A 21,392-nucleotide genomic window follows, 5' to 3' on the forward strand; every position below is an offset into this window, starting at 1 on the left:
ATAAAAAATAGACGAGAGGGGTGGACCACACCTCACTCCAAACCTGCTCACAGGCGAATGACGCAACCAACAGGCATGAAAAAACTCACACATGCGCACGAGGGTTCAAGCTTGGCTGACGCAATCACACGTGATTCAAATCCATATGGTTTTTGAAAAAAAATAATAAGGTCGGATACTTTTCTAACAGACCTCGTAAATAGCAAAAATTCTCTGCGCCATCTGTTGTGCAGTTGCATTCTAGTGCGTCACGACAGCATTGCGCCAATACTTGCTCATAGGAACACAGATGAGCGCAAGTACATTTACTGTTTTAAAGAATGTGTGCTCTGAACATGAAAATATCAAGTGAATTGATTGGAAATGAGCAGTAACACTTCTGCTGCGCTGCACCACTCTGTGCTGAGTAAATAATATATTAGTGTCACATAGGAAATCGAAAGAAGAAGATTGGAGAAATTTAGAAGACTGGGCCCTAAATCTTTCTCAGTTTGAGGTATAAAAAAAACCCTCATACAAACCTTCCTGTTTATTTTTCTTCCATTGCAATGTTTAGTTTACGTCCTCTGTAATCTGCATGTGCACAAACCTGCATCTTTGGATTCAGGGAGTGTCAGATTAGAAGTATTTAAAATCATGTATCAGGTATGGTCCCAAAAATTTTAATATATATATGTATAAGCATTCATGTAATGTAAAAAAAAAAAAAAAAAACATCAAATGTCAGCAGAAAACTGGAACTGAGCATTAAAGTGTATCGTGTAAACATTGTTACTTTAGTGTTGGCTCTGAATGTTGGACCTTATTTTGATATAAAGGGTATCACACTTGTTTAACATTACTGCATTAAATACTTGTTTTAATATTAATCCACCTGTTGAAGATTTTTAATGCACAGAATCAATAAATTATTCCTCTTTGTTTATTAACTGCGTTTTTAAATTCATTGCATTGGGACAGAGCAGCACAACATCCAGTCAGACAGTGAACATGAGAATATAAGATTTTTTTGAAGAGATGAATTGGTGTCTGTGTGTGATCACAGCTTCTTTCTTTCACACTGTGTGATGTGTTGGTTTTTGCAGTGCAACCTTTTTATTGCATCTTCTCACACCAGATGTCATGCAAACATAACAATTCTGCAAAAGCATTATAGATCTCTCACACAGTGACCACATTATTGCAGGTATGTCCATAAGTAAGGTCAGGGATGGAGTTTTCTCATTTTGGTACTGTGTCCCCCCTCAATGGACTCTTTTTTTTGTGGGGGGGGGGGGTAAATCTAGACTTTCATGTTCATATTAAGGTTCAAAATCCAGTGAAGTGACCTCATAAACGTGTGAAGCTGATTCAAAGCTGACATTTGCATTTGTGATCTAACAACTGACCACAAGGCCTTCAGTAGCAGTTACTGAAACCATCATTAGATCAGGAAAAAAAAAAATCTAAGACCAGTTTCTCCATGTGGTACATTCTGAAAAGAGACACAGCTGGCCTAAAGATGACGGATAACTATGTTATAATTTGGCAATATACAATAAGCTGAATTGAAGAACAACTTTGGTGGCAGACAGGAGAATAATCTCTTTGGTGAAGAAAACTCCCATCACATCAGGTCATGCCAGGTCAGGTCAGATCAAGAACACCCTTCTGCAGTGTGTTCTTGACCTCTATCAACAATTAAGACCAGGCTTCATTAGGGAAAGTACATGAAGGGTGATACATGCAACACACAGAGGAACCTCAAAACCAGAAAGACCAGAATGGATTTTGCAGAAAACCTACGTAACAGAAGAATGCTATCTCATCTCATGCTATCTCATAAGTACGTGCTGGACAACCTTCGTGTTGTGCCAGGAAGGGCAACTTCAGGAAATATCTTTATAGTCCGTCAGTATTTGATGGCTGCAGGTAAATTGTGGAAACTTGCTTCACAAATAGATGTATAATTTTTTTTTTTCTTCTGCTGTTCTTCAGGTGTCTGTGGTCGATCTGAACAAGACCAGAGGTGATGAGTGTAAGGCACAACTGGACGCTGAGTTTGGAGAAGGCAAATGTACCTTTATTCAGTGTGATGTTTCCAATGGAGACAAACTGAGAGGTAACCTGAAGATCTGTGAGCACTTAAATCTGTTTATTTATTAGCAGGCACATTCCGACTGATGACTCAAGCAACATATTTCAAAAACTGCAAAAGCTATCAACATACAGGCTTAGGCCCGTAACATGTACAAATAGATTTGACCTGTCACCTGACCTTATAACCGCTTTTTTGATGCAAGTAAAGCCTGATTTGATCTAGAACAGTGGTGTCCAAAGTACTCCAGAAGGGCGAAGATGGTGCAGGTTTTCTTTGCAGCCACTGACTCTAGCAGGTGATTTCACTGATTAACATCACTTTGAGCAGATGGGATGAGGTGATCAGTGAAATCCCTGACGCCGTGGACAACCCCCACCTGTGGTGCCGACGCCTGTGCGGCTACACCCATGAGTGCAAATGAAGGTCGACTACAGCGGTTGCAAAACGGACTACGTTCGAAGACTGGATCTCAAGACCCAGTCCCCTCCCCTCCCCAACCAACTAGTGCTGTCCTGGACGTCTGCATGGACTTAATAATTCTCAGAAATTTGATGTTCCTCTGTATTGTTAAATTTTTTTTTTTTTTTTTTTTTAGTATGACCTAAGCAGTGGGTCACCCCTTTAAGTCTGGACTGCTTGAGGTTTCTTCCTTAAAATTATCAGAGGGAGTTTTTCCTTACCACTGTCACCTGTGTGCTTGCTCTATGAAATAAATTAAATTAAATAACATGCTGGATATCATAGTTGGTCAAACACATGTACTGTGAGTGCCTTTTGGAATTGAAGCAGAGTCTCTGACTTCTTCGCACTGAATTCTGGTGTTCATCAGAGATAAGTTCTAGCTCCTATTCCATTTAGTGTTTGCATAGAGTGGGTTTTGGATGAGGTCCTACAGGACAGTAACTTAGGTGCCTTTTTGTCAAGAAAAGGTTTACTGACCTTGCAGACGATGCTGTGATCTTTGTGCGATCAACGGATGTTGGGATTGCTGCATTTGAGAAGCTGACTAAGAAGTATGACTGTTTGGGACTGCGACTGTCCAGGCTTTCAGTGACTTCCTGATATCACCCATTAGAAGTGTATCTGTATGTGGTGAAAGTGTTCAACTTGTTGAGATATTCACTTATCTCAATTATCAGTCAGTCTATCTCTGGGACCTCCACCTTTGAGATTGATAGATACCTGGAAGAGTCATGAGGACCTTGAACCGATGTGTTTGGGGATGCTTATAGCTTTGCAGAAGAACAAAGGTATTCAGGGGTCTGATGCTTCCTGCCTTACTATATAGTTGAGAGACTTAGACCCTAACCAGTGAGCTAAGCCAATGATTGGATATTATTAGTACTGGGTGTCTGTGGCAGATCCCTGGGTACTGCTGGAATGACTTTGTGCCAAATGAGTGTTTGCTAACGTACAGTAGATGAGGAATACTATTTGCATTGTGACAAAACATCAATTATAATTCTATGTCTATGAGCATGATCCAGAACACAGGTGACTCAGTACTGAGGACCCCCCACTCCCCATCCCCAACCTCATCTATCAGCTTCAGCAGTTAGATGGTTACTTTTTTGAGGTATGGATGGGGTGTGGTACCCCTGGGTGGTTTTTCCATTCAGGACCCAGGTGGTACCATAGTGTGACGGATGTAGCGATGCCAGCGTATGCTACCTGACCTGCTGAGTGACTAAACTTCTGATTCTTTTATAGTGTTGTATTAATTGGTTAGTAGCACTTCCAGAGGTTTAGGTGTATGAGGAAAGAAAAAACAACCATTGAACAGTTTTGGCCGTCATGCTTGTTTTGGGAGTTGACAGCCGTGTTTGTGAACCTGAATGTAGAAAAAGCAGCACTACTGTTAAATAGACCAATTAACCTGATGTGCATCAAAATAAAAGCTGTGTTCACACAGTGGCTTTTACCAACAGGCCACACTCGCAGTCTAGTAAAACTGAGCACACCTAATTTTGCATTTTAATCATAGATAAAATGACCCTTAGCCATATATGTTATCCACTACACTTGCCTTCTTGTCTATTTTGAGCAGACGTGAATGCAGGAATGTGCAATTAAGCAAAGCTATGAATAAAGGTTTATGTAAGTGAGAAACGAAGTGAGTGAGAGTGAGAACAGGGAACAACGTCTCATTGTCTAACATTGAAAAGTAATTCCCTGCAGGCAATAGCTATGGAATGCTGTTTGCTTTTGCGTTGACACGGACGTTCAGTGCAGGCCTGCGTTTAGCTGATGACATTGTGTTTTTCTTTAAGAACGGTGAGGAGAGATCCATCCTGTTGTGGTACACACATGTACACACAAACATGCAAATGAACTTGTTTTCCTGTGGGTGTGTGGTGTTGGTGTGCATGTGCCAGGCGCTTGTGTTTGTCTGCAGTAGTTTCCTTCATTTCTAATTGTGGGGTGTCCAAGTGTGGAATGCAGCAGGTGAGGACATATGCAGGTTTTGCCACCTTGTGTCTCTGCCTTCAGCTATTCATCCAACAATGTCTGACTGCGCACAAAGATAAACAACCGGCTGAGGGCTCGTTGGGGTAAACCACAAACGAAGGCAAAGCCAGGGAGGCCCAAACCAAACACCTGCAGGCTAAAGGGTTCAATTCAGTTTCAATTTGTTATCATGCAAAATCACAAGCCCCAAGCTTACATCACATGAGCAAGCATTTAAGCACCTTGGGTACGACTGGAAAGAGTTTGTGTCAAATGAGCGATTCAAAGAAGAGTACTGTGAGGGTGCATCAGCTAATATATTTTGACCATACAGTAGTGTTCAGAATAATAGTCGTGCTATGTGACTAAAAAGATTAATCCAGGTTTTGAGTATATTTCTTATTGTTACATGGGAAACAAGGAACCAGTAGATTCAGTAGATTCTCACAAATCCAACAAGACCAAGCATTCATGATATGCACACTCTTAAGGCTATGAAATTGGGCTATTAGTAAAAAAAAAAAAAAATAGAAAAGGGGGTGTTCACAGTAATAGTAGTGTGGCAAACAGTCAGTGAGTTTGTCAATTTTGTGGAACAAACAGGTGTGAATCAGGTGTCCCCTATTTAAGGATGAAGCCAGCGCCTGTTGAACATGCTTTTCTCTTTGAAAGCCTGAGGAAAATGGGACATTCAAGACATTGTTCAGAAGAACAGCGGTAGTTTGATTAAAACATTGATTAGAGAGGGGGAAACCTTATATGCAGGTGCAAAAAATTATAGGCTGTTCATCTACAATGATCTCCAATGCTTTAAATGGACAAAAAAACAGACGCGTGGAAGAAAATGGAAAACAACCATCAAAATGGATAGAAGAATAACCAGAATGGCAAAGGCTCACCCATTGATCAGCTCCAGGATGATCAAAGACAGTCTGGAGTTACCTGTAAGTGCTGTGACAGTTAGAAGACGCCTGTGTGAAGCTAATTTATTTGCAAGAATCCCCCGCAAAGTCCCTCTGTTAAATAAAAGACATGTGCAGAAGAGGTTACAGTTTGCCAAAGAACATATCAACTGGCCTAAAGAGAAATGGAGGAATATTTTGTGGACTGATGAGAGTAAAATTGTTCTTTTTGGGTCCAAGGGCCACAGACAGTTTGTGAGACGACCCCCAAACTCTGAATTCAAGCCACAGTTCACAGTGAAGACAGTGAAGCATGGTGGTGCAAGCATCATGATATGGGCATGTTTCTGCTACTATGGTTTTGGGCCTATATATCGCATACCAGGTATCATGGATCAGTTTTGGATATGTCAAAATACTTGAAGAGGTCATGTTGCCTTATGCTGAAGAGGACATGCCCTTGAAATGGGTGTTTCAACAAGACAATGACCCAAGCACACTAGTAAACGTGCAAAATCTTGGTTCCAAACCAACAAAATTAATTGCCTCGCAGATGTGAAGAAATCATGAAAAACTGTGGTTATACAACTAAATACTAGTTTAGGTGATTCACAGGATTGCTAAAAAAGCAGTTTGAACATAACAGTTTTGAGTTTGTAGCATCAACAGCAGATGCTACTATTATTGATTCTGATTCTCATTATGATTGTGAACACCCCTTTTTCTACTTATTTTTTGTTACTAATAGCCCAAATTTCATAGCCTTAAGAGTGTGCATATCATGAATGCTTGGTCTTGTTGGATTTGTGAGAATCTACTGAATCTACTGGTACCTTTTTTCTCATGTAACAATAAGAAATCTACTCACAACCTGGATTAATCTTTTTAGTCACATAGCACTACTATTATTCTGAACAATACTGTATGACGTGTATCTTTGGGCATGATCCAGAATTCAGGTGCCTCAGTGTTGAGGATCTCAGCGGCTGGTAAAGGTCAGAGAGGATGCCCATGTTCAGCTGACTGCAGAACATAGATGATTACTTTCATGTTGCTTTCAGTTCAGATGGAAAACCATTATGTGACGCATTGACACAGTGTCTGAAGTCATTCAGTATAAGCATATCCCAAACATCACTGATGGTTTTGTGTGTCTGTGGCACAGAGGCCTTCCAGGTCACGGTGGACCAGTTTGGGAGGGCTGGACATTGTCATCAACAACGCTGGCATCAATAATGAAAAGAACTGGGAGAAGACCATACAAGTCAACCTGGTAAGAACATAACTCGACCTTTGAGCAAGGTGACTTGTTAGCAGAAAAGTCCATTCTCCTCAGGAAATTCCAGTGTTAGGGTTAACTGCGATCAAATTGGCAAATTAAAGTATTGGTAATAATGGAATTGCAATTCCAGAGATAAGTGGAGGCATTTATTCACCAGCATTCAAGTTGGACTACAGCGGCCTTGCTGTAAATGGATACTAGCTTTGACTGGGAAAGTTGAACTGTGATGGACTGGTGTTTTTGTCCTGGGGAAGCCATAGACTCTCATTCGTTGTGCCACTGCGGCATTAAGAATAAGCGCTGCCCCAACGGGCTTCAGGGCCTGCATGGGTTTCTAATTAAATGGTAAATGAACTTCAGTCACTCCACATTTTCCTACCTGAGGAAAATCTCAAGGTGATTTACAAACTGTTGACCTACTTATTATGGACCATTTGAAGTTCAATATCTTTGTTACAGGCATTTCAACATGTAGATCAAACCACCAACCCTGTGATTGATAATCTGCCTTCAATTTTCCCTGAACTACAGTTTGAGTTCAGTAATACTTTTAAAATATTTTATTATTTTATTGTTTTATTTTATTTATTATTTATTATTTTATTATTTATTACAAATAACACATAATGCAAATTTTATTTATTTATTATTTATTATTTTATTATTTATTACAATAACACATAATGCAAATTTTTCACTGGTTTTCAGCACCCACTTCACCCCAGTGATGTAAATTAGCAAAATTGTGACTACAGTGTTGTATAAACTAAAAAGAAGCTCTTTCTGAATGAACCACAAATAACACAAATCAACATGTTAGTTACCAGAAAACCAAGTTAACAAAACTTGTGGTTTGCAACAAGTACCACCAGAGTGCGTGTAAATGTCAACTAATACTCAGCTATAGCAACCTGGGCAGCAGATCACTTACAAATGTTTGTTTTTCTTATATTTATATATGTTAGGGCTGCATCTAATATTTTTTGTAATCTATTAATAAATTGATATTTTTTTAAATTAATGAATCTAACAGTCTATGTTTTTCATTAATCTGCGTATTTATTATGTTATGATCTGTCCATTAATCATTTGGTTAAATTAACAGTAAATCATAAACATAGACTTCACTTATAATTTTCAATATTGTCTTCAAATGTTTTTTATCATAAAAAGTATTTATTTTACAAATTTTAAAATTCCCACTATCAGAAAATTATAAAACTATCATTCTTTCGCAAAACCAAAGATAACGTCCTAAAATTGTCTTGTTTTGTCTCCAACCCAGATATTCAGAGAGATATTCTGATATAATTATTGATCAGAATAGATAGTGATTCAGTTAATAACAAATTAATAATGACTACTGACATTTTAAGTTGATGTCATAGGTACAAAAGTGCCATGGGGTTTTAAAATCATCAGTTAGCCAAATTGGTTCCACCTTTAGTATACTGATAGTGACGTGAAGTACGAACAAGTGGATTGTAACATACAAAGTCAAGAAGGAATGAACCACAACATTAAATATATGTAAAATTTTAAAGTCAAATGGACTCATACCGTATCTATTTGTTCACACACACATATACAGGATTTTTGTTCACTTTTGGGGACACTATTGTACACTGATTTGCATTTAGGGATATTTATGATAACCTTTACCAAAATACAACATGCCCAACCCCTTACGCTAAGCCTAGGCCCTTATCTGTAACATAAGCCATCGCTCATCCGGAACTAATCTTATCTCTAAAAATGAAAGCCAGTCCCCACAACACGTCATTATATCTGAGTAGACACTTCCTGTACTCTGAGGTGGGGCGAGGGTAATAACGAACATTTGTTCAGGAAGGCTGTAATTTGACATCGACTAGCATTGGCAGCGAATCAGCAGGTCAATGATCAGTCACAGTTATTACAAGGAATGTGAGGAATGGTTGAAAAGTCAAAGCAGGGCAGATCAGTTGACAGGTTGTAAAAATATTTTCGAAAGACTGAAGTGGGAGTCACTCCAGGCAGGATCACGGGTCACAGCACACGTGGCAATGACGTGTGCTGATGCACGCATGTCACGAACCTGTTCATTGTAATAACTTGTACTACATATGTCTGTTAACTGAAATGAAACATGCGGTTCAGTTTCACTTTGACAAGCTTGCTCTTCTGATTTAAAAGTCCAGTCATCATTTATCTCAGTGACAGATATCTGAAGCTTCTTTTCAACAATTATTTCCACATAAATTCAGCATTATTTCATCATAAAAGATGGCAGAAGCAATCAGAGCACCACAGCTGCACTTCTGAGTCAGACGTGCTGCACCTATGTCATTTCAGAGCGTCAGTAGCGACTCACCGATCATTGCCTCGTTTCTGGTTAAACTGACTTCAGAATGATTTAAGCGTTTTTTCTTTGTCATCTGATGATTAATAATTACATTATTCCCTTTGATCGCTTTGGGTGAAGAGAGGCAGACTCAGACAAGCTGCTGTGGTCCCAAATGACGGCGGACCAATTTTTAGAGGGGACCATTCGGTCTGCGACACCCGGGTCGCAGCGGAGGAAGACCTCAAACCCTCTTATTTCCTGTTAAATATGTAATTTTTTAATGATAATTTACTGTCTCATGTATTTCAAAATTGTTTACAGTGGGTTAGAAACGTATTTAGTCAGCTCCTGATTGTGCAAGTTTTCCTACTTAGAAAGATGAGAGAGGTCTGTAATTTTCATCATAGGTACACGTCAACTATGAGAGACAAAATGAGAACAAAAACCAGGAAATAACATTGTAGGATTTTTAAAGAATTTATTTGTAAAAAAATTATGGTGGAAAATAAGTATTTGGTCAATAACAAATGTCAACTCAATACTTTGTAACATAATCTTTGTTGGCAATGACAGAGATCAAATGTTTCCTGTAAGTCTTCACCAGGTTTGCACACACTGTAGCTGGTATTTTGGCACATTTCTCCATGCAGATCTCCTCTAGAGCAGTGATGTTTTGGGGCTGTCGCTGGGCAACATGGACTTAGACTGGCTTGGCCACTCCAGGACCTTGAAATGCTTTTTACGGAGCCACTCCTTCCTTGCCCGAGCGGTGTGTTTGGGATCATTGTCATGCTGGAAGACCCAGCCACGTTGCATCTTCAATACTCTCTCTGATGGAAGGCGGTTTTGGCTTAAAATCTCAGAATACATGGCCCCGTTCATTCTTCCCTTAACTCCTATCAGTCGTCCTGTCCCCTTTGCAGAAAAACATCCCCAAAGCATGATGTTTCCACCCCCATGCTTCACAGTAGGTAAGGTGTTCTTGGGACGCAACTCAGCATTCTTCTTCCTCCAAACACGAGTTGAGTTTTTACTAAAAAAGTTCTGTTTGGTTTCATCTAACCACAATATATCTCCCAGTCCTCTTCTGGATCATGCATATGCTCTTTGGCAACTTCAGACGGCCTGACATGTACTGGCTTAAGCAGGGGGACATGTCTGGCACTGCAGGATTAGGAGTCCCTCTCTGTGTATTGTGTAGCCTTTGTTACTTGGTCCCAGCTCTCTGCAGGTCATTCATCAGTCCCTCCATGAAGTTCTGGGATTTTTGCTCACCGTTTGCTCACCGATCATTTTGACCCCACGGGATGACATCTTGCGTAGAGCCCCAGATTGAGGGAGATTATCAATGGTCTTGTATGTCTTCCATTTTCTTCCAGTTGCTCCCACAGTTGATTTCTTCACACCAACCTGCTTGACTATTGTAGATTCACTCTTCCCAGCCTGGTGCACATCTGCAATGTTTTTCCTGGTGTCCTTCGACAGCTCTTTGGTCTTGGTTGAGTTTGGAGTCTGACTGTTTGAGGCTGTGGACAGGTGTCCTTTATACAAATAACGGGTTCCAACAGATGCCATTAATACAGGTAACAGGTGGAGGACAGAAGAGCTTCTTAAAGAAGAAGTTACAGGTCTGTGAGAGCCAGAAATCTTGCTTGTTTGTGGGTGACCAGATACTTATTTTCCAACACAATTAACAAATAAATCCTTTAAAATCCTACAATGTTATTTCCTGGATTTGTTCTCATTTTGTCTCTCATAGTTGAAGTGTACCTATGATGAAAAATTACAGACCTCTCTCATCTTTCTAAGTAGGAGAACTTGCACAATCAGGGGGACTGACTAAATCCTTTTGGCCCCACTGTGCGTTCTTGTTAATATATACAAAGCATTATTGTTATCATTATCATCATTATTATTATTTTACTTTATTATTACTTCTACTTTGTTACACACACACACTCGCTCATCCTCAACCGCTTAGTCTTATTAAGCCGCGGTCCCACCGAATAAAGCCGCGGTCCCACCGAATAATGAAGGATGAAGAAGGAGCCACGCACCCTGTTTTTTTTTTGTTTTGTTTCGTGAGCTATCGTGGCAGTGGCTCAGAGTGGCTCTTAGAGGCATTATCTTCAGTTAACAAGGCTCCTCTCTGAGCGTGGCGCTTAATTTCAAGATGTTCAAAATTTAGCAACAACAGCGTGGTGCAGTTTGTGTTCGAGTTACTGCGACGGCTTAGAGGCATTTGCGTGGTGCTTACGAGTCTGCAAAAAGTCCATTATCTGTGCGCCTGGCACCTTCGCAGGACCTGAGAGGCTATTTTTGGAACAGCTCTCCTCTTGCACACACAATTCCACCTGCTCTGTGCGCTGGACTCTATATAAAATAATTATTTTTTAGTGGATTAATCATTTTCTGCCAAACCTTGGATGCTGAAAACCACCTCTAATCACTTCTAGAATCGAGGGCTGTTTCATCTGGACGCCTTTTTTTTCCGCTCTTTCCTGCTCCATGTGGAATGTATTTTGAACAGGTTAAGGTAATTATTTTTAATGTTTTTTATAGCTTGATAAAACAGTTCCTAGCTGTAAAAGTATGTCTGTATGTTGATGTCTGTTGTATGTAAAAGTATGTTGATTTAATATCGTGTTAATGGATCACATGACCTCCGCTGTGTGTGCGCACTGAGGCAGGACCTGAGAGGCTATTTTTGGAGCGGCTCTCTTGCGCACACAATTCCACCTGCTCTGTGCGCTGGACTCTATATAAAATAATTATTTTGTAGCGGATTAATCATTTTCTGTCAAACCTTGGATGCTGAAAACACCTCTAATCACTTCTGGAATTAATGGATCACATGAGCTCCGCCGTGTGTGCACACTGAGGCAGCGACTCATCATCACGCTTCAAACGAGCATTTAGGCAGAACGCCAGCTCACAAAAGAGTGATTTTTCAGCCAGTATTGGACGAACACAAAGTTAAAATTTGGGTGACTGCATGAAAGTGGATGTGTGTTTAAAGCCATGGAAGATAATCAAATCAAATCAGTTTTATTTATATAGCGCCAAATCACAACAAACAGTTGCCCCAAGGCGCTTTATATTGTAAGGCAAAAGCCATACAATAATTACAGAAAAGCCCCAACGGTCCAAAACGACCCCCTATGGGCAAGCACTTGGCGACAGTGGGAAGGAAAAACTCCCTTTTAACAGGAAGAAAACCTCCAGCAGAACCAGGCTCAGGGAGGGGCAGTCTTCTGCTGGGACTGGGTGGGGACTGAGGGGAGAGAATCAGGAAAAAGACATGCTGTGGAAGACAGCAGAGATCAATCACTAATGATTAAATGCAGAGTGGTGCATACAGAGCAAAAGAGGTGAATAAAAAGAAACACTCAGTGCATCCTGGGAACCCCAGCATTCTAAGTCTATAGCAGCATAACTAAGGGATGGTTCAGGGTCACCTGATCCAACCCTAACTATAAGCTTTAGCAAAAAGGAAAGTTTTAAGCTTAATCTTAAAAGTAGAGAGGGTGTCTGTCTCCCTAATCTGAATTGGAAACTGGTTCCACAGGAGAGGAGCCTGAAAGCTGAAGGCTCTGCCTCCCATTCTACTCTTACAAACCCCAGGAACTACAAGTAAGCCTACAGTCTGAGAGTGAAGCACTCTATTGGGGTGATATGGTACTATGAGGTCCCTAAGATAAGATGGGACCTGATTATTCAAAACCTTATAAGTAAGAAGAAGAATTTTAAATTCTATTCTGGAATTAACAGGGAGCCAATGAAGAGAAGCCAATATGGGTGAAATATGCTCTCTCCTTCTAGTCCCCGTCAGTACTCTAGCTGCAGCATTTTGAATTAACTGAAGGCTTTTCAGGGAACTTTTAGGACAACCTGATAATAATGAATTACAATAATCCAGCCTAGAAGAAATAAATGTATGAATTAGCTTTTCAGCATCACTCTGAGACAAGACCTTTCTAATTTTAGAGATATTGCGCAAATGCAAAAAAGCAGTCCTACGTATTTGCTTAATATGCGCATTGAAGGACATATCCTGATCAAAAATGACTCCAAGATTTCTCAGAGTATTACTGGAGGTCAGGGTAATGCCATCCAGAGTAAGGATCTGGTTAGACACCATGTTTCTAAGATTTGTGGGGCCAAGTACAATAACTTCAGTTTTATCTGATTTAAAAGCAGGAAATTAGAGGTCATCCATGTCTTTATGTCTGAAAGACATTCCTGCAGTTTAACTAATTGTGTGTGTCCTCTGGCTTCATGGATAGATAAAGCTGGGTATCATCTGCGTAACAATGAAAATTTAAGCAATGCTTTCTAATAATACTGCCTAAGGGAAGCATGTATAAAGTGAATAAAATCGGTCCTAGCACAGAACCTTGTGGAACTCCATAATTAACCTTAGTCCATGAAGAAGACTCCCCATTTACATGAACAAATTGTAATCTATTAGATAAATATGATTCAAACCACTGCAGCGCAGTGTCTTTAATACTTATGGCATGCTCTAATCTCTGTAATAACATTTTATGGTCAACAGTATCAAAAGCTGCACTGAGGTCTAACAGGACGAGCACAGAGATGAGTCCACTGTCTGAGGCCATAAGAAGATCATTTGTAACCTTCACTAATGCCGTTTCTGTACTATGATGAATTCTGAATCCTGACTGAAACTCTTCAAATAGAACATTCCTCTGCAGATGATCAGTTAGCTGTTTTACAACTACCCTTTCAAGAATTTTGGAGAGAAAAAGAAGGTTGGAGATTGGCCTATAATTAGCTAAGATAGCTGGGTCAAGTGATAGCTTTTTATGTAATGGTTTAATTACTGCCACCTTAAAAGCCTGTGGTACATAGCCAACTAATAAAGATAGATTGATCATATTTAAGATCGAAGCATTAATTAATGGTAGGGCTTCCTTGAGCAGCCTGATAGGAATGGGGTCTAATAGACATGTTCATGGTTTGGAGGAAGTAACTAATGAAAATAACTCAGACAGAACAATCGGAGAGAAAGAGTCTAACCAAATACCAGTATTACTGAAAGCAGCCGAACATAAGAATCATTTTTTCTCTAATAGTTAAAATTTTATTTGCAAAGAAAGTCATGAAGTCATTGATAGTTAAAGTTAAAGGAATACTCGGCTCAATAGAGCTCTGACTCTTTGTCAGCCTGGCTACAGTGCTGAAAAGAAACCTGGGGTTGTTCTTATTTTCTTCAATTAGTGATGAATAGTAAGATGTCCTAGCTTTACGGAGGGCTTTTTTTTATCGAGCAACAGACTCTTTTTCCAGGCTAAATGAAGATCTTCTAAATTAGTAAGACGCCATTTCCTCTCTAGCTTACGGGTTATCTGCTTTAAGCTGCGAGTTTGTGGGTTATACCACGGAGTCAGGCACTTCTGATTTAAGGCTCTCTTTTTCAGAGGAGCTACAGCATCTAAAGTTGTGCTCAATGAGGATGTAAAGGATAATAACTCCAGTGGAGCAGCTAAGAGCAGGAGCTGTGCGGCAACACAGATGGAGAGCGCGCAAAAGATCATGATAACTTGTAAGCTGCAGAAGAAATAAAGAAATATATGTGTGTGTATATATATATATATATATATATATATATATATATATATATGTATATATATATGTATATGTATATATATATATGATGGATTCGCTACTGGAGCGAGACAAAACCACCTCCGTTTTGGTCTCACAGGACGGCTTGAGATGGCGTTCAGACAGCTGTCGGTGGTTTTTCCATCGAGTGATTATCCGAGAAATTGTGGATGCGCCTGGACATGCCGGAACATGTCCTGTGAGGCTTCATCACGGCGTTGCTTTGCGCCATGCGGCACCGCCGCGACGCGCGCAATTCCTCCGCACGTCTGTCTCAATGTGCCGATAAAGTGCTGATGTCCACGTCTTTTCACAATTCCTGTGCTAGCCAGATGACATCCTGGATAAAACACAGCGTCCAGTTTGGAAATGAATGGCACATTCCACTGTTACAGGAGTTTTTGTCATGGAAGAGGAGCAGAGGGCTTGACACTTTATTGACACTTTTTTCTATGACACTTTCTCGAAACACTGTTACATTGGATAAGGTGGCGATCTAGGGAGGGGATTGCTACCTTATCACCACCTCCAAATCTGAGACCATGGTCCTCTGTCAAAAAATGGTGGATTGTCCCCTCTGGGTCAGGGGAGTCTTACTGCCCCAAATGGAGGGGTTTAAGTATCTCGGGGTCTTTTTCACGAGTGGGGGTAAATTGAAGTGTTAGATTGATAGACGGATTGGGGGCAGCATATGAAATCTTACGGACGCTGTACCATACTGTCGTGGTGAAGGAGCTGAGCCGGAAGGCGAGGCTCTCAATTTACCAGTCGATTTACGCTCCTATCCTCACCTATGGTCATGAGTTTCCGGTAATGATGAAAGAACAAAATCACAGATACAAGCGACAGAAACGAGATTCCCCCGTGGGGTATCTGGGCTTACACTTATGGACAGGGTGAGAAGCGCAACTATCCGGGAGTAGCGATGCAAGGATGCTCCGTGGTCGTCTCCCTAAGGAGGTGGTCTTCCAGGCACGTCCAACAGGGAGGAGGCTCCGGGGAAGACCTAGGACACACTGGAGAGATTATATTTCCCAGCTGGCTTGGGAACACCTTGGGATCCCCTGGGAAGAGTTACAGGACTCGTCCGTGGATAGGGAATTGTGGGCTTAGCTGCTTGCTCTGCTGCCACCGCAACCCAGACCCAGATGACGGCTGAAACTGATTGAATGAACCTGAGTAACCGTGCAAGAAAGAGACTAGTGAGGGGAAGCCACCAAGGAACCCATGACAGCACTGAAGGAGACAGGTGTCAGGTTGACTTCGCCTGGACATACAAGAAATAAAACTGGAGACAAAGACTCAGAGAGTTGAGATATCTTTAGTGAGCTTTGCAAAGGGGGAGGCACAGTAGAGTTGCTAGCTCTCCCTGCGGATCTCCCACTGTGTCGTTCTTTGCAGGGCCCTTTTATTGTGTATGGAAAAACAAGGATAAGAGAGGAGTGAGTTGTGTCCACGGTTACAACATGTACTTATTAGTCATGTGCAGATATGTTTGTAATCAACTGAATCATTCCATCTTAGGTACAGATTGAGTGGTTTTGCTGAAGCTTGCTAAAAACTATAAACAGGCTGCAGCTTTGAATATCTGAGAGAAACAGTTTGCAGATTTTAAGATACAGAAAGAACAATTTGAAATGAGCAGATTAATAGATGATAATAAATGATAAACATGTTTGTACAATATATTTATCTAACAACAGGCACCCCAGTTTTTTCGAGAGCTGCTACTCCAGACAGATTTACTGTAAGAGTGCAAAATATTTGATGATTATCTTTCTGCCAGCCAAGTGTTTGATTGATTATTACAGCTCAGGACTGTAACATATGGAATCATTGTGTTCACAGACATCTGTCATAAAGGGAACGTACCTGGCACTGGAACACATGAGCAAAGAGTACGGAAAAGCAGGAGGCAGTATTATCAATGTGTCCTCCATGGCAGGTAAGATGCACACGTACGCACGCATCTCAGCACTTTGTGCCAACATTATTGACTCACTTTAGTTCAGTGTCAGCACACAAATTAATTCACCACCCCTCCTTCCTTCTGAAAGGTACGTGCACAAAGATAGGTGTCATAATGTAACAGGTGATGAGACTTTCCACTAACAAGTCTTTAAAACAGGTCACTTCCTTCTAGAGCAGAGATTTACAAATAAATAAATAATATAAAATGACAGTGTGGCAGACATCCACTGCAGCTAAAAGTAATCGTCATCTGGCATCTTTGATTCAATTAATGGAAATCAAATACTCCTCCAAAAAAAACAGTCACGTTCATCCTATCACCCTTGTCAAGCTGACTCACCCAAATCGTCATATTTATGACAACTAGATAATCGTACCCATGGCCACAAAGACAGTAGTAGCTACGACAGTCTGACATTTGTATGATCTTGACCTTCACCAAATAACTGACCTCTGTCTGACCTTGCCAGGATAGTGTTTGGTTGAAATCCAGTTCAAAATCATATTCCTTGACCTTTAACTTTGCCCTAATGTGTTCTTTAAATGCATTTCTGTGGTCAACCTTCATTGACATAAAAAGATTATACAGTGCATCCAGAAAGTATTCTGCAGCACTTTTTCCACTTATTCCAAAATGGATGTAATTCATTTAACCCTCTGGGGCCGACGCCGTTGTATACGGCAGCTAAGACCAAGCTTTACTAAATTATAAATAACTTCTGAATGATATGCGATAGAAACTTACTCTTTTTTTTTTTTTGCTGAAAAGTTAACTCCGCGGACTTTCAAGCCAGCCATTGGCCATCTTTGTACTCCTCATAGAAGCTGTGTGATGACGTTTGCAATGTGAGTGTCCAATCGGAATTGGTTCACCGTCACATGGTTTTCCAAAATTCTATTGTAGGGAGGATTTACCTCAAGTGAAAAGCCAAAGATCATTTTCAGGAGTGATGTGTTAGTAGTTGGCCCGTTTGAATATCCCCCTGGGTGCTCCAATGAGTACATACTATTAGTACATACTCAGTGCGCCCTGCGCCATTAAGCACAGTGATCAGTGAAAGCAGGAGCACACGGAGAGCCTCTGATGACAATCTCATATGCTCAAACAAAGAGTAACTATCAGGATTGCTCTACTAGTTTGCATGTGAATGTTACTGGATAACTGTTGCTTTCTTGACGTAAAGCACTGTTTACCATATCAATGGACAACAAAATGCATAGACCATTTTGTATATATTGTTCAAAATGTGCATTTGTGTTTATTGTTTGAACCTTATTGTTGTACAGTCTTTCACACAAGACCTCAAATTACCTTTATAAAGTGTCAAAACAGTTGTTTATTATAAGTTTGTTGTCTGTTTTGAATAAATGTGTGTGAAAAATTATTTTTCGCTTTATTTTTTCCTTGCCTATTTTTGATTGTAAACCTTTATTACACTTATAAAACACAACAAAAACATATATATTCTGAAAACGCAGGTTGTTCTGAAAAAAAAGAGACATAAAACTCGATTGTGGGATGCAGGGAGAGCTGTTAACAGCAATAATAAAACATTTATCCCAGGCGAGTGAACTGTCCAAAAAATGCCCTCGGACCCCAGAGGGTTTACCCTAACCCTCAAAATTCAACACACAATACATCCTGGAAGAAAACCTGCTCGTTTGACCTCAAACTGGGGCGATCGTTTATCTTTAAGCAGGACAATGACCCTCAGCACACAGACATGATATCAGAGGATTGGCTTCAGGACAACTCTGTCCTTGAGTGGCCCAGCCAGAGTCCAGACCTGAATCCAATTGAACATCTCTGGACTGATCTGAAAATGTCTGTGCACCAAGGCTCGCCATCCAACCTGATGGAGCTTGAGAGGTGCTGAAAAGAGGAATGGGCAAACTGTGCAAAGATAGGCGCACCAACTTTGTGGTATCATATTCAAGAAGACTTGAGGCTGTAATTGTTGTCAAAGGTGCATCAACAAAGTATTGAGCAAAGGGTGTGAATACTTACGTACATTTGACCTCTAGTTCTTTTTGTTGTTTTTTTTCAAATTTGCAAAAATGTCAAAAAACTTTTACCATGTTTTCATTATGGGGTGCTGTGAGTAGAATTTTGAGGGAAGAAGTTAATTGACTCCATTTTGGAATAAGGCTGTAACATAACAAAATGTGAAAAAAAAATGAAGTGCTATGAATACTGTCTAAATGCACATTATGTACGAAGGACCTGTGAGGAGTAGACCAACAAACAGACAGGCAGACAAGCACTTGGAAAAATGCTGAAAAACCGGAATGCTGTGCATTCTAACAACATACCTGTGCCAGCATTTCTTTGGAAAGGAGTGTTGTATACTTTCATCAAGTAAATAAAATCAGCAAACCAGATATGTTTGTGTTGTTGAGGTTTTCCTAATACACTAGAATTTAAATCAGTTTTATAAAGCAGTACTTATTAGGTTTGATTGTTTGTGTATTTATTTATTAATTTTTGAGTATTTCCCCAGACTGTGCCAACTTTTGTAGTTTGGGGATTGTGTAGAACAGCTTTATTTGTGTGTATTCTTCACAACTGTTAAAAAGTGATAGCAAACTGGACAAAAATTTATAAAAGAAAAAAATGTTTTAAAAACAAAAATCTTCGAAATTACACTAACTCGTATATTAATGAAAGTTGTTTTAAAATAAAAGATCCCAAATCCACATTTGGCTCCTGATCAGCACCTAAAACAATAATAATAATAATAATAATAATAATTGTTGTTGTTACTATTATTATTATTATTATTATTATTATTATTATTATTATGGTTGTTGTTGTTGTTGTTGTTGATGATGTTATTTCCAAAGTATTAAAATAGTACTTTTCAAAGCAATATTAATGAAGTGTTTCAGTACAAAAGAAATGCAGAGAAACAACAGTGAAGTTGAAGAAAATTAGTGCAATAAAATGCACTATATTGACAATAAACATGAACAAAATTACAAAACAACAAAATGAAAAGACAGACGTTGGTGCTAATCAGATAAGCGTCTACGTCTTCCCCTGGATGGATGAAATCAGACGCATTACTTCCCCAAGCAAGGCCAATATCCTTATCCAGTTGGGTGGACTGGAACACTGCAAGTGAAATATCATGTCCAAGAACACAGACAAGCAGCTTGAACAGGTCTGCATAGTAGCAGCCGAAAATATTTTCCGGTAATTTGCGTTAATTGGTTCTTCCCCTTGATAAGATGCCAGCCAGCTGAAGACCTTTTGAGTTATCTCACCAACAGTCACAGAGACACCAGTGAAAATGTAACATCCATCTCACAGGTAAAAGAAAATCTTTTCATTAGCTTCATTTTGATCTGTGCTTTATTTATTGTAACTGCAGGACGTGTACTTCTTTCTCCAGTCCTCCAGGACTCTTCAGAGTATTGTCGATGTAGGACGTGTTTTTACTACATTTCAATCTCCAGACATGTGGGAGTCATTGTCCACTTATCTCACTGGTGATAACATCGGCGCGCGTGCATGCGTGCGTGCGTGCCATTCCTTGAACAAACATAAACTTGTCCAAACATGGTGGAGCGCACAGTTCACATATTGGTTAGGTGAAAGAATGTGTTGATAAGAAACAGTGGGCACACATGCACGTTTAGATTCCTGTCATTAGTGTCTCTTCAGAAGAGAACGGTCAAGTTTATCTTCTGTTTTCAGTTGTATAATAAAATCAAATTAAGTGAATTCCTGAAGCTTGTAAGACAAGTAACTGTAACCAAATTGCTTTAATTTAGATGAACTTCACTTGTTTACAAATTACTCATGTCAGAATACAGTAAAGTCTTTTCATTGTTCCAGACTATTGACGATTTATTAGGTAGTATAATGTTACAGTTTAACTGAATGAATTCATGTGGACTGACGTTAAACAAGATTTGTAGTAAATATACAGGGTGATTTGATGCCCTTGATGTTATCAACTCGTGCTATTTATCCAGGCTGGGGTTTGGCACCAAGTCGGCCGTTTGGTCCTTTGAAGGCTTTCTATACATTTATTAGCATACATTACACAGGGATCAAACTTAGAAAATGCTCCATCGTGTTGAACTGTATAACACATTATTTGTCTCATCGTAAACATTCCCAAAAGGCTTTTATAAATTAAGAGTTTTAACTGTTTTGATGCTTGATCTCCAAAGTAAAGGGCAAGCAAGGTCAACACCCACAGGATTCTGTGACATACGACACAGTATGTGACATAAGGCGATAATGAAGCATAAGATATGGTACTGATCCTATACTCTAAGATCAACCAGTAATTTCATCACCTTTTACCTAAATTGGAGCAACTTTAATTTTTGATTCCCAAACAAACTGAAATTGGTCTTTGTCATAAATTTCTGCACTTTTTTCTTGACAAGGTCACATCTATCATACCAGCAGCATTTTGAATTTGAATGCTAACTTGACTGATCCTCCACCACACTCTGTAGTATTTGGGCAGTTTGAACCAGTCTCCTTCTCAGCTTTCGCTAAAATGATGCAACTTGGACATTGTTACTGCTAAAGTGTTGGTTGAGGTTTTTAATACTGTTGCCTACTGAGTCTACCGAGTGTCATCAACTCTTCTCTCAGTTTTGGACCTGTACCAGCTGCCTTAAAACATGTTGTGGTTCGACCTCTTCTGGAATCTTATAATTGATCTCATTTAGACCTGTTTCCCACTTGTCCTTTCTGTCTAAGGTTTTAGAGAAAGTTGTTTTTATCCA

General features: G+C 39.8%; 1 protein-coding gene across 1 annotated transcript in view; it reads left to right on the forward strand.

Annotated features, from left to right (window-relative positions):
- LOC117526070 (15-hydroxyprostaglandin dehydrogenase [NAD(+)]-like) overlaps positions 1 to 21,392 on the forward strand; it is a 33,606-nt gene that overhangs the window by 2,773 nt on the left and 9,441 nt on the right. Inside the window, 4 exon segments of the mRNA XM_034188081.1 lie at positions 1,978 to 2,101; positions 6,596 to 6,630; positions 6,632 to 6,703; positions 16,518 to 16,614. Of these exon segments, the coding sequence (XP_034043972.1) occupies positions 1,978 to 2,101; positions 6,596 to 6,630; positions 6,632 to 6,703; positions 16,518 to 16,614 (328 nt within the window).

Source organism: Thalassophryne amazonica, chromosome 15 (genome assembly GCF_902500255.1).
Source record: "Thalassophryne amazonica chromosome 15, fThaAma1.1, whole genome shotgun sequence".
Classification (NCBI taxonomy): Eukaryota; Metazoa; Chordata; class Actinopteri; order Batrachoidiformes; family Batrachoididae; genus Thalassophryne; species Thalassophryne amazonica.